The sequence below is a fragment of the Heptranchias perlo genome, chromosome 29 (genome assembly GCF_035084215.1).
Source record: "Heptranchias perlo isolate sHepPer1 chromosome 29, sHepPer1.hap1, whole genome shotgun sequence".
NCBI lineage: Eukaryota > Metazoa > Chordata > Chondrichthyes > Hexanchiformes > Hexanchidae > Heptranchias > Heptranchias perlo.
In genome coordinates this window covers 30,920,268-30,936,981 of record NC_090353.1, presented here as the reverse complement: position 1 = coordinate 30,936,981, position 16,714 = coordinate 30,920,268, and the positions used below count along the sequence as shown (strand labels likewise).

The 16,714-nt window shown below is 42.7% G+C and overlaps 1 protein-coding gene across 1 annotated transcript in view; it reads left to right on the top strand.

Moving 5' to 3' along the window:
- Positions 1 to 16,714, top strand: part of LOC137299571 (calcium/calmodulin-dependent protein kinase type IV-like) — a 92,504-nt gene that overhangs the window by 44,239 nt on the left and 31,551 nt on the right. Inside the window, exons 4-5 of the mRNA XM_067968415.1 lie at positions 9,040 to 9,122; positions 10,069 to 10,141. Coding sequence (XP_067824516.1) covers positions 9,040 to 9,122; positions 10,069 to 10,141 — 156 coding nt within the window. The remainder of the gene's footprint in view (positions 1 to 9,039; positions 9,123 to 10,068; positions 10,142 to 16,714) is intronic.

Sequence of the window (16,714 nt, the reverse complement as noted above, 5' to 3'; positions counted from 1 at the left end):
GTAGGATGATACCCTAACAGTGCAGCACTCCCTCAGTAATGACTGGACTGTCAGCCTAGATTAATTTTTCACAGAAGGATTAATTTTTTAATGGGGGAAAGTAATATAGGAAGAATTTGTCACGACTTTCAAATCTGAAAATTTGGAAATAGATTTATATGGTTATATAGATTTATAAAGTTATTCCGAGAGAATTCAATGACAGTGAACTTAATTAAATGTCAGCCTTTTGCAATAACTGCATTTTTTGGCATTTTTAAAGGTATTTAATAAAATGCAAGATTCTTGCCAAGAGAAATGATTGTTTCTGATGGGAAATTAATAGTGTAGAGTAGTGTATCCTGCTGTAGTTCTGGCCTCTAGGATGATATTATGATACTGCCTCCACAGAAATAATTTTGCTCCATGTACTTTCTTGATTCTGACCTGGAGGCTGTAACGTTGCTAAATATGCTTTCTGACCTTTAGCAAATTATGCCGTGAATGATATGCCCTTATTTGTGAATAGGTATGAGAAAAATATTAAATGATTCACCAATATAAGTGTGGAAATATATATTAAAAGAAAAAACCTATAATTTTACCCAAGTGCAATTATGAGGCTCTCAATTTATAATATTACCTCTTCTATGATGCTCCAGTAAAGATATTCAAATAATTATAATATCCATATTTAGTGTGGAGGAAGCAAATTAATGTATATGCTTGAAATGACAAGTTTGGTGAAACACACTTGGTTAGACTTTATTTCTTGTGTGCTGCTGGACTCAGTGGCTCCTATTGGTAGTTTTCCCCCGTTCTGAACAGCACTTTGAACAGATATGTTCAACGTCATCTTTTTAGCTGGTGAGTTTTTTATTTGACATGGAAAGTACCACTACTAAAATATAAAGGAGTGATCTCTGCACCTCTGAGGTGTATCTGAACCACCTGCTCCTGAGTCTAAAGAGAAGCCATTAGAGTCAGTACAAAAACGCATGCCATCTCCTTATTAGTCGTTCAACATGCCCAATAGGGACCAGCAGCCCATTGATAAAGTAGAAAGGAGGCACGGGTGTCTGCTTGAGCGGTTCCCATGGTCCAGCATCTACCTAAAAATGCCTTTAGAAGATGATGGTGAGATATCGCATTTAGGTCATCTTCAATCCTATGAACGCAAGTTACATTAAAACTGCTCTGAATGTATTCCAACTTGGCTTTTATTTGACAGTTTCAGTCTAAATTTATAGGACACAAATGGCAAATGTCCATGTGCTTCTGCATTATGGGTGATGTCCCATTCTGTAATGGTATTTGCAGGTTCTGAGTCTAACAGTTTTTAGGATTCCTCGGTCTCTTTGATAAGAGATAACAATCTATAGGTCAAAATTGTTTGCAGATTTGGAAATTAACCTAATGCGTGCAATAGTATAGGACAAACCTAACCAGGTTGGGGTTGAACACTAACGGCTATTGCTGCACTTTCTAAGGGTTTAATTTCTTCTGTGCATTGTGCACTGGTTAACAAGTTTGAGTTAATTTCTTGACTGCACTATTTTAATGCAGTCATTAACTATTTGATTGCGTTAAAGCAGCAGAGACAGGAATTTAATGTGAATATTTTCGCCGATATGGTTAAAAAAAATCACATGGAGAATGAAACCCCCAGTTGGCACTTGGTTTAAACAAAATAGGTAGCATCTGTCTGCCATATAAATGGATTGTAGTGTAATTTGATAAAGTTAACCAGAGGGCACAAAGTACAAGCTTGTGGGAAATGAAAATGATTCACTGGTATAGCAGGTTAATGTTTTTCTGGGATTGGGGTTAAGGTGCATGTCAGGCCACTACTATTTGCTGCCCACTTTAGTTTCAGAGTGACATGTCTATGTCTTTTTTTAAAGGCATCTAAACATATGCTGTGACAGATTGCTGGCTAAGACTGCACTCACACTACAATCTCAGTGTCAGCACAAAGCTGCTTTGCTTAACAGTGAGGTTAAGAAATTGTAATGTAAATCCAGGATCTGAGCCCACCCTAACTCCTCAAAGAATCTCACTGGGCTTCATTTCAGAGTCCGATTGTGCCCTGATTCCTGATTTACATTACAACTTTAATACCAGTTTGCTCTGATGTTAAAGTTGTAGATACACCATAAGTCACTTCAAAAGCACGCTGGACTGGTGCTGGCACACAGTGATTAGAAAAGACTAGATTCAGACCAATGGATGGTTTGATTTCTGTTTTTTCAAATTGTCCCCCCCCACCCCGCTCACAGAGTTCTCTGATGGTCAGTAGTGGGGTGGGGACAGTGGCAGAGCTAGGTTTGGCTGACATTGTGGGTTGGGGGGCAGGGGGGATGCCAACCTCGAGACTTGGCAGAAAGGAGACCAAGCTGGGAACTGCTCACCAGCAGCGGCCACCCTGAATGGCTGGCCAGAATGTTAGAGTGGCACCATGCCACTCCAGTGACAGGGAAAAGGGCAGGCAAGAGCCCAAACAAAATCCTCCTCTTCACATCTTCTGTTCCCAGTGGACGAAACAGGCCAATTGGGGAAGGTAATCAATCCCGTCAGGGTTTGGGGTCTCCAAGGCCCTCAATGGGACTTGGCTGGCAAGAGATTCACTGAGGCCCATGGAGGGCGTAAAGGGCAGAATTCCTGGGTTAGCTTGGAAACTCTGTGAGACATGGCCCCGATGTAGGAGGATGGGTGGAATACCTGCCCACGGCCCCCTTACCGAGAGCTTGAGCAAACTGTATGGAATCCCGGTGTAGCCAGCCCTACGGGCAGAAATCAGGTTTCCACGCTCTGACCTTTTGGAATTTTGAGACCATAATTTTTTTACATTTTATTTGGTGCATTTTCTGGCTTTTTGGAGCTACTGTAATTTGGCCTTTCAAGCCAGAAATAATTTCTCTGGAGGGGTTATAGTTATTTTAAAATTGAAAATAATAGAAGTTGTAGGGATTTCACTACAACTTTACAGTGTCCAGTTCCTTTCATTAGGAATCTAACTCCAAATACATTGGGTGGAACTTTTGACTTCAGCAGGGGTGTAAACGGGTGGTAGCGGAACAGTTGCCCGTTATATACCCCAACTTTGATTTTGACTGGATTTGACTTCATTGGAAAGGAAAATCAGACAGGGTGTATAATGGGTGGCAATCGCAATCCACTATCGCCTGTTTTACGCCCCACGCTGACGTTGAAAGTTCTGTCCATTGTATTAATTATTCAACCAAAATTTTTTTTTACAACACACACTTATAATAATCCATTTTACATTCACAAGACCAAACTGGTTCACTATCACATCTGTCCCATCCCAGACTCCAAGACTCGGTAAGGGGGCCGTGGGCAGGTATTCCACCCATCCTCCTACATCGGGGGCCATGTCTCACAGAGTTTCCAAGCTAACCCAGGAATTCTGCCCTTTACGCCCTCCATGGGCCTCAGTGAATCTCATGCTAGCCAAGTCCCATTGAGGGCCTTGGAGACCCCAAAGGAAAGTGGCAGATTACCTGGATTAAGGCAATGATGATACTATTTAAGGCTATGATGATACTATTTTATGTAACCAATTTTTATTTTTAAGTAGTTTCAGGAGGGATAGGATAAATCAATCCTGTACCATTGAAACAAAACCTTAGAGCTAGGTTCTCATGACGACTCGCACCCAAATGTTAACCTATTTTTCCCGCTTTTAGATGCTTGTCAATCCGCTCTGCATTTCAAACAAAAGTGGAAATTACAGTTGGCAATCATATGACATTCCTCTGATCCCTATTTTAACAGAGGTGTTAACCCATTTACGACAAATAGTTTAGTGCCTCCATTAAACAACAACATGTATTTATGCAGCGTCTTTAACATAGAAAAAGTCCCAAGGTGCTTCATAGAAGTAAAATCAGATTTGAAAAATTGACACCAAACTAAGAAAGGCGATATTAGGAAGGGTGACCAAGAGCTTTGTCAAAGAGATAGGTTTTAAGGAGGGTCTTAAAGGAGGGGAGGGAGCGGGAGAGATTTAGGAATAGAATTCCAGAACGTAGGGCCTAAACGGATGAGGGCACGGCCGCCAATGGTGGGGCGAGGGGAGTGTGGATGCACAAGAGATTAGAGTTGAAGGAACACACAGTTGTTGAAGGGTTGTAGGGCTGGAGGAGGTTACAGAGATAGGAGGACTGAGGTCATGAAGGGATATAAACATGAGGATGAGAATTTTAAATTTGTGGCATTAATATAGCCAACAGAGGAATGTCACATGATTGCCTTATCCATTCAGCTGCTATTGTTCTCAACAACAATTTCTAGTCGATATTGCTCTTAACGTTCATTTTCTTGTACTGGAAATAAAGATCACACACAGTAACCAATGTTTTAAAAACTACAGCTCATGAAAAATGGTTGCAGGAATTGGCATGTGAACTGAATTTTGTGCTCTCAGGTAGACCTGACCGACTGCCAGCAGTCTGGGATTTAAAATTTATGATACTATTTATTATTAATTTCACTTCTCACATTTCCCCGTGGGTGTTAACTGCTCCAATGTAGATGTATCCCCAGTACCAAAGAGACCTCCATCAGAAACGTGTAAAGAAACTGAAAACTACTTTTAAAATTAAAAAACGTACGCAGGCAATATAACTCACCCACAAATAGGCCGACAGTTTGCATCATACATCACAGTAGTATGCTCTGATAAAATCGTACGTATGAGAATCTCAGTTAATTATTTAAATTAATTAATACTCATCATCAACCCAAATGCACTTCCCATTTTATTTCAAAATCATGGTAATGCCATAAGTGCAGTGGTGGAAATGCTCATATAAGGCCAGTTAATGCAGGGAACATCATTTTTATCGCAGAAAAGCAGCTCCAACTGGTCTTACAGAAAATAAATCTTCACGTAGGGAAGGAAGGCAATAGCCGACCTCCCTGGGGCTGTTTTCATTAGAACAGATGAGATTAAGGTGTGATTTTATAGAGGGCTTTAAAATTATGAAGGAATGAAACAGTGTAGATAGAAACAGACTGTTTCCAGTGATTGAGCAGTCCAGAATGAGGGGACATAGATATAAGATTAAATGTGAGAGATTTAGGAGAGAGCTGGGGAAACATTTTTTAACACAGAGGATTATAAGGCTGTGGAATGCACTGCCAGAGTCAGTGATTAAAGCAGAGACCATGTCAATATTTAAGAATAGGTTAGATAGGCGGTTGAAGGAAACGGGAATAAAGAGCTATGGGAACAGGGCGGACACATTGGTAGGACTACAGCTCATGTGAAGGATAAACACCAACACGGACTGGTTGGGCCAAATGGCCTGTTTCCATGTTGTAATTTCTATGTAATCCTCCAGAAGGTTTCGTTCAGGAAAACGAAAAAATGTTCATAGCCGCATTTTAGAAGCGAATTTGTTATATATAATTTCTTGGGGGAAAATCACTAAATTACACCTGTAACTGTGATCCTCAGAAACCATTAACTCATCTTAAAACTTTTCTGCCTTAGGTTTATGTGCAACCAACAGGGGAGAAAAGTAATGTCTGATAAATTGATTCTGACAAGGCTCCAATCCCGTCCTCCGATGAATCTGGTTCTGACAGGCTTCAGTCCCGCCATCCAGTCTATCTGAATGGTTCTGACAGCTTCCAGTCCCATCTTTCAACTGATCTAATTGCTTGATACTGACAAGCCCAAATCCAGTGTAAAAAGTTGAATTTTTTTTTGTTAATTGCTAACAAGCTGACATATCAGTTGAAACACTGATTGTCAGTTTAAAATGTTGACGATTGGCATAACTAATGGCGTTCAACCTGAGTACTCAAGGGAACTGGACTGTTGCAAAGTCAATGCATCTCTCAAAGGAGGAAGACTGCTAGGTCTTGCAAGACACTAAAGACTGCGAAAATACAAGATTCACAGAGTTGCTTTGTATCCCGCTCAATGCAGGCAAAGAAACAGGATTCTGGGCATCGCAAACACACATTGTTTTAATGCCAGTGAGAAGAATAGCTCCTAGTTCACAACAGTACAGGATGCAAAGCTAGTGTTCCAGGAATACCACTCTTTTGTGTGCATTTGTGTGTTAAGGGAGAGGAAATAAACTAATGAGTAAAATTGGTTTAAGCCCGTTTTTGGGCACAGAATGGACACCGTGCACAGACGCGCACCCAATCACGTGAACACAACAAAGGCCTTAAATTGGTCCCCCTGACTAATTTAGATAAAATAGGCGGGCTGCCAGCACTACTTGCGCTGTTCATTGGCAGCTCGCCTAATGCGGGGGAGGGGGAGGGGGCGTCAATATCGCGCGTTGCTGATGACATTTAAAAGCAGCGTGCACCTCTTAAAGGGAAGGGGCACTTTGGCTGCAGGCAATTGTAACTGAAGATTGCTGATAATGTCAGGCAGAGGAGAAACTGCAAGCTGTCCCCACTGGAAGGGCAGCGTTGTTTCAGGACGACAGTGGTTTGCTCAATCGGAATTCTTGTTGCATGGCGCTGATTATATTGGCATTCCACCTCTGCCCGGGTTACCCCTTATCCATCAGCAGTCAGCCTGGTATGGGTGGGGGTATTGAGGGCTGGCACAGTATGAAAGTGTCATGACTACCGTCAGGAAACCTGCATCACTCACTGCCTATGGTCACAAATAAGTCGAACATTAAGCAAAATGAAACACTTCCTGTTGAAAAACAGTGCTGGTTCCTGATTGGGAGCACACAGTGCTATGTCTATGATGCCCTGCACCTGCAGGAATCCAGCAACGCGGGCAAATTCTAGTGCTCGCTTTTCCTGCTTGTCGTCCTCCATGGGGAAGGTAATGAACTGTTGTCACCTCGCAAACAGGTCATCGGTGACCTGCTGGATCGCCATGTGCACAGCAAACTGCCTGGTGCTGCTGATGTCACCAGAAGGAGCTGTAGACATAAAAGCTTAGAGCTTAGACCTTCGCTGCCACAGGCAGTGCAGTGCATGCCCTGGTGTTGGCCTCCAATTCGCGCTCTAATGGGTGGCATAGGTAAGTGACCGTCTTCATGTAGAATTGCAGCTGCCTTACACACTGTCCCTCTATGAGGTTCAGATACAACGTTCTATTTCTGAAGACCCACAGGCTGCAAGGCCTCCTGTGCCCTTCCCTACTTGCAGCATCTGCCTGTCTTTGCTGCAGCTCTTCCTCCTGTTTTGGGAGCCTCAGGGGTAAGGCCTAGTAGCATTCCCATGTTCCGCAATTGAGAATAAGCAAATCCTAAGAAAGAGTTCAGGACCTCCACAAACTCTTTCATCCAAAGTATTTCACAGCCACACTGTGGCCAAAGCAGCCAAAAACTTAGCCCAAAAGCACCCTAGAAGCCTAAAATGACTAATCACTTACTGTAATGGAGATGAGGATCCCTCCAGATAGCACTTGTGAAGGCTGCTCGCCGACTGTTCCCGCCACGATTTGCTGAGCGGGTTTAGGAAGTAACGTCTCAGGCGCACACGGACACCAATTTCTCCAAAGGGTCCTGATTCAGAAGCAGGACCCTTACAAACATATTTTAATGATGGCTGCGTTTGTTTCAGGCGGCCACGATGGTCACCCGATGGGGCGGACTTCCAACACTATTCCTGCATGGGATGCTGTGTTGCATAATTCACGTTTGTGGCACCCGTTTCGGACCCGGAAAATGGGCGAAACACATACCAATTTCCACCCCTAAATGTTGAAAATAAGTTGTTGTAACGCTAGGGGCAGGTAGCCTCGCCCACTGAGAGCACATATCGGAAGTTGTTGTTGTTTGGTTTTGGGTTGAACTCTGTATTAATGAATGGGCAATGAATTACTTTGTTAATTAATGCTATTGCTTTCAACACTGAACGGGTTAGGTTTTAATCCTTATCTATCTGAATTTATTTCTGTCCTTTCACTCCTGAACTGAACAAATTTGTCTTTTTGTTCTAAATCTGCTTCTTCTCCCCTGTCTTAAGACTGTGTGAAACAGGTATGTTGACTACAGGTATGCAGTATTCCCGCCATTGACAGCACTCTTCAGCGTAAAGTAGGGGACCTCCTAAGTCATAACAGCATCACAGACCCATATTTTCATGGATCTCACAAGCTTCTGTTCGGACTCCACTTATCTGCAAATATGCAGAGCTAGATTCCATTGCTTTGTAACATACATGTGAACAAGATCGTCCATTAAACTAATATTGTCACAGAGATGCACATGGTTATTTCAAAGTTTTGTGACAGTAATGTAAATAGAGGCCTAGATTTTTCGCTCGTGTTACGCCTACTCCCTGACATATTTTCTGTCATTTGTGCCATGGTGATGCTGGGCGCAAGGGCATTGCTTGATCAGTTTGCTGCCATAGGTACAATTTAAATTTTAAAGGGCCAAAAAGCGTAAGCAGTCGACTGTAGAGTGATAGATTGCATATATGTAGGCGCCTTTTTTTTGTAATTTCCAATAATTTTTAAATTTCACAGGCAGCCTGAGGCTACTGCCCACGCTGTGCTGCAGAGCCTGTGGAGCCTGCCTACAAAAAATGTAAATGTCTCTGACCATGTATAATCAGATGGGGTGGGCGGATGTTCCCCCTCATAGACACACCGGGAATAAACAAAAGTGGAAAAACCAGGCCACAAATGGTAACGGCCCCTTTCTGAGCTCTTACAGCTATATGGAATTTAACCTGCTGTAACTGTGCAAGTATAATCCACAAGTTATTTATCAACTGGTGCACTTTGGAGTGATTTACAATTATTTTTGCACACTTGAATCTGATTCAAAAACAAACTAAAATGTTTCTGTGTCACTGCTTAACCTAGTGAACAGATTCAGAACAAGTCTCATTGCTTAGATTTTTAATTTGCAGATGTACACTAAAAAATCGGCCTTCACTGCTCTCCTGACACCCCAATTTAAATGTTAAAAGTGCCTTTAAATACATTATTCAATTATTTCACTGTGGTTAGGAGAAAGAGAGGATTTGATCAACAATGAAGAGGATGTGATTCAAAGAACAAAGGAGGTGATCATTTATTCTCGTGTCTTGTAGATTAAACTAAAGGAAATCTTTGAGACTCCCACGGAGATCATCCTGATTCTGGAGCTGGTGACTGGTGGGGAGCTTTTTGACAGGTGCGTACAGACTGTAGATAGGAGAGCTGTTTTCTTGCAAAATAGTGTGTGTGGCACAGCAAGGAACCCCGTAGCTTCCTTGAAAAACTGTCAGCTTCTTAAAGGAAAATTGGCTTTAGATTTTATGATGTGAAATGTAATGGGGAAAATAAAAATAAAATCAACCTAGAAAAGGGAGCTTATTCATGTGAAGATAACAATGGTCCATATTTTGCTCTGTTCAAACAAAAAAAAGAATTGTCCATTTTTCTTCCGACCCTCATTGCCCCTTTCTTAATTGTTATAAGGTTTGAAAGCTGGTCAGTCCAGCTGTGGGATGCACACAATTTGTGGACGGTAGCTCAATGAAATGTGAGAAGAGCTTTATTTTCAGGCCAGGACCTTGTAGCTCCTGTGATGGTGCATAGGCAAACAGATTTTTTGCCTCTTGAATATGCAGAGGTGGCAACTAGGTGAGAGATGTTAGTGCTGAGGAATGGAAGGCACCCAGTATCAAGCACTCCCAGGTCAAATATAGCAAAGCCAGATGCAGAAAGTCCCTCTACTCTGCCCCAAAAATATGCCTCAGCCTTATCCTCAATCTTCAAAGGGCACCCTCCTACTGCACCAGTTTGGTATTTTTTTCCATTTCCCTCACAAGTCGTCCTGTGGCCTCCCTGATTGAGATTGCCAATTGGTACCAAATTAGGGACCATTTTGTGCTAAGACATGGATTGAGATTGTGAAAACTCATTTCAGATAGAAAACTTACAGCCAGCAGACAGAGACTTTCATCTCGTCAATTAGGACTTGAACCCAGATCTAGGAAGTGAAAGGCCTGTGTCGAACCCACAATGCCACCCAGTTCCCCAGAAAGAACATCTTATTGGCCGCTGAATTTTTTTTTTAAATTCAAAGACCTTGCCAAGTTGACATTACTTGGTAACATTATGCTTCTGATCCACAGGATTGTAGAAAAAGGATATTACAGTGAGAGGGATGCAGCTCATGCTGTTAAACAGATTCTGGAAGCCGTTGCGGTGAGTCGTGTTAACCATTTTTCACTCTAAGTCTTGTTCTTCCTCTCACCTCTTCCCCCTCCCACTTAGTCATTAATGTGTGTGTATCAGACAATTTTTGATCTGTAACATTTTGAAGTGACAATCAACCACCTTGCTCTGATTCAGAATGGTCCATTCTTTTGTGGTTGGATTGCCATTTATTAATGTTTAGCTTGAATGAAGTTAGGTTGGTAAATGGGCAATAAGACCACATGCATCAACTTAGCACTTTCAGTACCATGCCATACCTTCCAAAGGCTGCTTTCCTGCATTTAATTTTGTTTGTGTATGTCAGGTTTTGTTTTTATCTATTAGTAAAGAAACAAGGCTAAAGAGAGAGAGGAAAAACAAACCAAGAACCTAATGATAGTTAAATCACAGTGAAACCATACACCATGCACAGAGAAAAGTGTGACCTATCAGTCAGGGATATTGTTGCAGCCTCACTATGTATGATTGTTTCCATAAGTCAACGTATGGACGCACGTGGGAATAAAGCTTTCTGGGGTTCGGACTTGTACCAACTCTTTGCTTTCTTGTGTTTACTTTTTTTAAAAAACTCTTACCAGTTCAAAATTACTTTGAGGGATGTAGTAGAACTCAAATATCTGCTCCCCTGTTATCCACACACTTGATTGTCCACCAGAATTTTCATGGATGTCAGGGCCGTTGAATTTTCACAGGAATCAGGGCTTCAGGTCAGAAGACAAACTAAAGTTCGGCCTGCCTGAATTTATTAAAACACAGAAAAACTTCCAGTTTAAAATAAAATAGAGAAGTTCATGAAGCTCATTTAAAAGGGGTTTTAGGAACTCTCAATTATCCATCATCCACCATGGACGGACCCCTCCATAATGGCAGATAATTGAAGCTATTCTACACAATAAATGTTTTTTGCAACAAATGTAGCACAAAGATTATCTGCCGACACTGCACTGGGAGTGCGATGTACACCTTATGCTTTATTGCTCTTATATCCTGAGATTTTTGGCATTAGAAGTGTTGGCTAATTCACATTCAACTAATACATGAAGAGAATGTGTTCTGGTTATCACAAAACTGGTCTTCAAGTATCAATTTATCCTTCTTCTTTCTGCTATTTCATTAGAAAGGGGTCTGGTAATTCCATCAGTTGTGTGTCAGACGCCCTTGGGTCTTGTCACCCAACTTCTCACAACCTTTCACCCTTCAGAGGTGGATAGAATAAGTACTAGGGGAGATTTTCTTGGGTCTGCGGTAGGCGCATTGGATTGCCTGGGTGCAGCGAATATCAAAAAGATTTGAGCACATGCTGGTAAAAAGCCTGCCGGATTTTCCTTCCTCTAAATTAAAGAGTTCTTTACAGATGTGCGCCCCAACCCACCAGAATTTTCAGTACTCGCTGTGCCTAGGCAATCCAGTGTGTCTGGACGCAGACCCAGCTAAATCTCCTATGTGTTAAGGTGTGGAGAAAAGAAACAGTAATGAAGGTACCAAGTAGTGCTTGCCACTATGCTGCAGTATTTCCTGACTGTTTTGTCAGATAACACTCCTGCGAAGTGCCTTGGGACGTTTTACTACGTTAAGGGCATTATATAAATTCAAGTTGTTGTTCGGCAATTAAACAGTTTTTTTTCCCCCCAAAACAAAAAGGACTCTTTTCTGGCTTTTGCTTCACTGGGTTGTATGTTTTTGCAGACTGAATTCCACCATAGGTTCTTTTTAAAATATTCTTTATCTCCAAAAACAGGTCATAGTGGTCCATTGGAAACTGAATGCAGCATGATCAGAGAAAGATGGTTTGAATATCGTATGTAACACACTACATATCCCCTTATGTCTGAGCCTGATTAGTTTGAAAGTAAATAGAATCTGCCTGGATTAAGGCTTCATCCACCCACCTACTCTATCTCTTTTTTTCTGTAATTATGTAATGAACTTGCAGTGACATTGCACTGTTCTTCCAGCAATCCTGGTCTCCCTGCTGAATTTTAATTGTGTATAATTCGGGGATCTCTGTTACTGACAGAATATAACCTGCAGTGGAGAGGCATAACAAAAGAAAAACCTGTGTCTAACCTATTTCTTTTTCATTCTGTGTGGCTGAGCCTAAACAAAAGCTTAATTATCTTTGACAGTCACAGGCCGACTCATTGTGAATGTCAGTGACTCGTTGGTGAATTCATTAGAACGGATTTATCAGTAGTCACGGACATGATCTTGTATTGTGGAGTTACAGCACAGTTATAGTGCTCTACATTAAACTCTGGGTGAAAATTGCCATCTCATCTGAACTATTGAAATGACATCGCTGGGTGTTGATGCATGTATTGTCCTCTCTGAAATTAGCTATTTTGGGATTTCAGTCCCCACTATTTACACCGTCCCTGCTTATGCCGAAGAGCCACCTATATCGGGTAAACGGCGCTGACCACTTGCCATTGCTATAGACGTCAATTACAAAGACGCTGCTTAAAGTGCGGCGACTATTTCGGGCAGTTCAAGCCGCTGTTCGCACCTTGTTAAAGTGCAATTACCTGCCGATGGACCAGAATTTGCAGTCAAAATAATGGTGAGGCTAATGGCGCTCACCGTTATTTATGTGCAAATCGCAAAGCAACTTCAGGCAAGGGGCAGATGCACGGTTAAATGCGGAAATCCAAAAGTTGCTGTCCGTGATGCGCCACTCCACTGTTAGCTTCACGAAAACAGGATTTTGCAGTCTGCCTCACCATTCAAATGCATTGAATGGCGTGAAGTTCCTGTATTTACGCGATTGATACGATATAAACTCACCATAGAAAGTTAGGGCTTGTCAATTTCAGTCCAAGTACTCTTTTAACGAAATGATAAGTATTAATTACTGCCAGTCAACCTCTCTGGCACTGAAAATTAACTATTACAAGTGTGGCACCTCATTCCTTCAGGTTTTAATTGTTGGAGAGTTAAAAAAAGTTAAAATTATATTTTTAAATTTTTTTTCTTTCTGTCTCTTTTTTCTCTCTCTTAGTCCAATCGTTCTTTCCCTCTCTTTATTTCTTTTTCTGTACCTGATTCTGACATTGAATTCAACACTGTAACTTATACTTCGTTCTCAGTCCTTGCCCTGTTAATTTCACAATCCTTCAATTTTGATTGGTTATGGAGATACACAGTTGCTTGTCCTGTTCACTCAGATCTCAGATGCACTTCCAGCGCAAAATATCATGGCGATTACAGTCTAACTGACGGCAGGCTACAGCAAATTCTGGGCCATTATGTCCTAAACCGCACCCCCTCGCCCCCCCCCCCCCCCCCCCCCCACCGTGGCCTCTAGAATTCCTGCCACTGCTGCGAGCCCTTCTTGCCAGCTTGGTTTGCTGGACGGCTTCCAGCTCTGTTTTAAAATTAACATGACAGTCTGACCGCCTCTTAAACAGATCCAGGTCTTTAATCTCCAAACCGAGTTGCTGAGGAGGAGCTGAGATTTCAAAGTCCTCATCATTATCTTAAAATCCCTCCATGATCAATTTCCTGTTTGGATCCCGTGTGTCTGTTGTCATTTAGGCACTGGGTAACGGCACTGCAAATATTCTATACACAGAGCGAGAAGTGGAGAGACGGAGGATGAAGATTCCCTCCGTGCTTTTTAAAAACTGAAATGATTTTTAATTTTATTTTTAAGATTTTATTAAATAACGCTACCACATTATACCGGCCATCACGTATGGCGGGCAAATTTAAGAACTAAAATATAAGTACATAACACAAGCAATTTGAAGTGTAGAAAGTGAGATGGCTATTTGTGGAATATGTTGACTTACTTTCAATTTTCTGCAAATTCTCTAATGTGAGTTGCTTATGTGAGAAGCCAAAGTTGGAGGACACCACCAACGTTGAAAATATTAGGAGAAGATGAAATAAATGAACTAGGATTGACTAGACAATACTGGGAAAGAGGAAATCTTCACAAACGGGAGAAAACATTTAAAGAAAAATCACTTCTGGCAGTTTTTGAAATCAAAATGTTAAATTCTGTAGTGAAGATGGGAATTGTTATGAATGGGGTATAACATGGACTGTAACAGTGCCAAAATCTTTCCAAAATTTGGAAAAAGATTTGCACCAGCACAGGATCAGCCAATACAATCCATTGGTGGTGTTCTTTTCAACTTCACAGAATAGCAGAACCTCAATTATCCATCATCCCGCTGTCTGCACAGTTGATTAGCCACAAGAAGTTCCATGGGACTCAAGAGAACAGTGGGCATTGGGACTTAGTTTTCATAAACCAGCTAAAATCCAATTGAATTCCAGATTTTTGATTCAATAGGATATGTAGTTGTTATCTGGATGTCCATTACCTGGTAGAATTTTCTAACCATGAAGCAATGATATTTAGCTTCGGGTCGGGAGACCAGCAGGAATGAGAGCTTTGGATCTGGGTGACCAGCAGGAGTCAGGATTTTGCATCCAGGTGACCAGCAGGAATCAGGGCTTTGGGTCCAGGTGACCAGCAGGAGTCAGGTTTTGGGTCCAGGTGACCAACAGGAATCAGGGCTTAGGGTCAGGAGACCAGCAGGAATGAGAGCTTTGGATCTGGGTGACCAGCAGGAGTCAGGGTTTTGCATCCAGGTGAACAGCAGGAATCAGGGCTTTGGGTCCAGGTGACCAGCAGGAATTAGGGCTTTGGGTCCAGGTGACCAGCAGGAATGAGAGCTTTGGATCTGGGTGACCAGCAGGAGTCAGGGTTTTGCATCCAGGTGACCAGCAGGAATCAGGGCTTTGGGTCCAGGTGACCAGCAGGAATCAGGGCTTTGGGTCAAGGTAACCAGCAGGAATCAGGGCTTTGGATCCAGGTGACCAACAGGAATCAGGGCTTTGGGTCAAGGTAACCAGCAGGAATCAGGGCTTTGGATCCAGGTGACCAGCAGGAATGAGGGCTTTGGGTCCAGGTGACCAACAGGAATGAGGGCTTTGGATCTGGGTGACCAGCAGGAGTCAAGATTTTGCATCCAGGTGACCAGCAGGAGTGAGGGCTTTGGATCTGGGTGACCAACAGGAGTCAGGGTTTTGGGTCCAGGTGACCAGCAGGAGTGAGGGATTTGGATCTGGGTGACCAACAGGAGACAGGGTTTTGGGTCCAGGTGACCAGCAGGAGTCAGGATACCAGCAATTTTAAAAGGACATATCTCATTTTTGAAATGGGAAGCCCTGTGCGTCTTATTTGTACATACTGGGAATGTAGTTAGGTAATCTAAATAGTCCGTCAGCAGCAAAAAAACCTGCAAATACTGAAAATCTGAAACAAGAGCAGAAACTGCTGGAAAAACACAAGATGTTAGATTCTGGTAGAAAGAATAGACGAGTTAATGATAAAAGGGTTCTAATGAAAGGTCATCGACCTGAAATGATAACTCTGTTTCTCTCTCTACAGATGCTGGCTGACTTGCTGAGTGTTACCAGCATTTTCTGCTTTTATTGTAGACAAGTTAATGTCTTGGGTGTAACCCTTCATCAGACCTGGAAAAATGAAAAAACAAGCATTTAAACGGGGGAGGGGAAGGGAAAAAAAGAAAACAAAAATGGTGTTTAAAATTTTTGGGGGGTTTCACGCCCAGCAGCCAGCCTGATTGATAGGCTGGCTGCCGACAGGAACTGCAACACCAGTGGGGGGGGGGGGGGGAGGGAAGAAAGAGAGAGAGAGATGTCATCCGGCGCTGGAACAGAGAGTGGAGAGCGCTGAAGACTGGGGGGGGAGTTCAGGGGGGAGATTGGTGGGGGGGGAGAGGGGGAGATCGGGGGGACAGGAGAAGATCGGGGGGGAATGGGGAAGATCGGGGGGAGAGGGGGACATCGGGGGTTAAGAAGGACATCGGAGAGGGAGACATTGGGGGAGAGGGGGACATAGGACCAGGGTGGAAAGGTAGGTTTATTTTGTTTTTTAACTTTGTGCAATGGTTTTTTATTTAATTTATTTGGTTTATTTTTGCCTGATCCGGCCCTTCATGTCTGGTTTCACCAGGCGTGAATCGGGAACCGTGGGAAAGCCGCCCAGGTAAGTTTAAAATCATTTCAACTATCTACTACATCAGAAATAAAGTACCTTAAGTACCTCAATGAGGTATATTTGGTTCTTTAACTGTCATCCCGCCAGCTTTAATTGCCGGCGGGACTTCCACATTCGGGAAGCGCACGCATACAGGCATGTCTGTGGGAAACCTGGAAGTCGGCGGGTTGGGGCCGGCTTCCTCACCCGCTCGGGATTTTCCCGATTTTCGCAGCCCCAACACACCTGCAATTTGATTTGAAAATCGGGGCCCCTGTGTGTGTTTTGATACTTTAAAGAAAGTGCATTTGAATCTTGTGATGCAATGGGCTTATTACCACACGCAGTGTTCTCAAATCTGTAGTGTAAGGTTGCTTAACATTGTACATGGCATTGGAATGCACTTGGGAAGACAATGGGGGCGATTTTCAACTGCCAGGCGCCCATGTCTCACCTGAAAAATGGGCAGCTGGCAGTTGAAAATCGGAGGGGCACACTTTGGCTGCCCAAGGCCTGCCTGATGCAATTTTCAGGCAGTTGTGTAA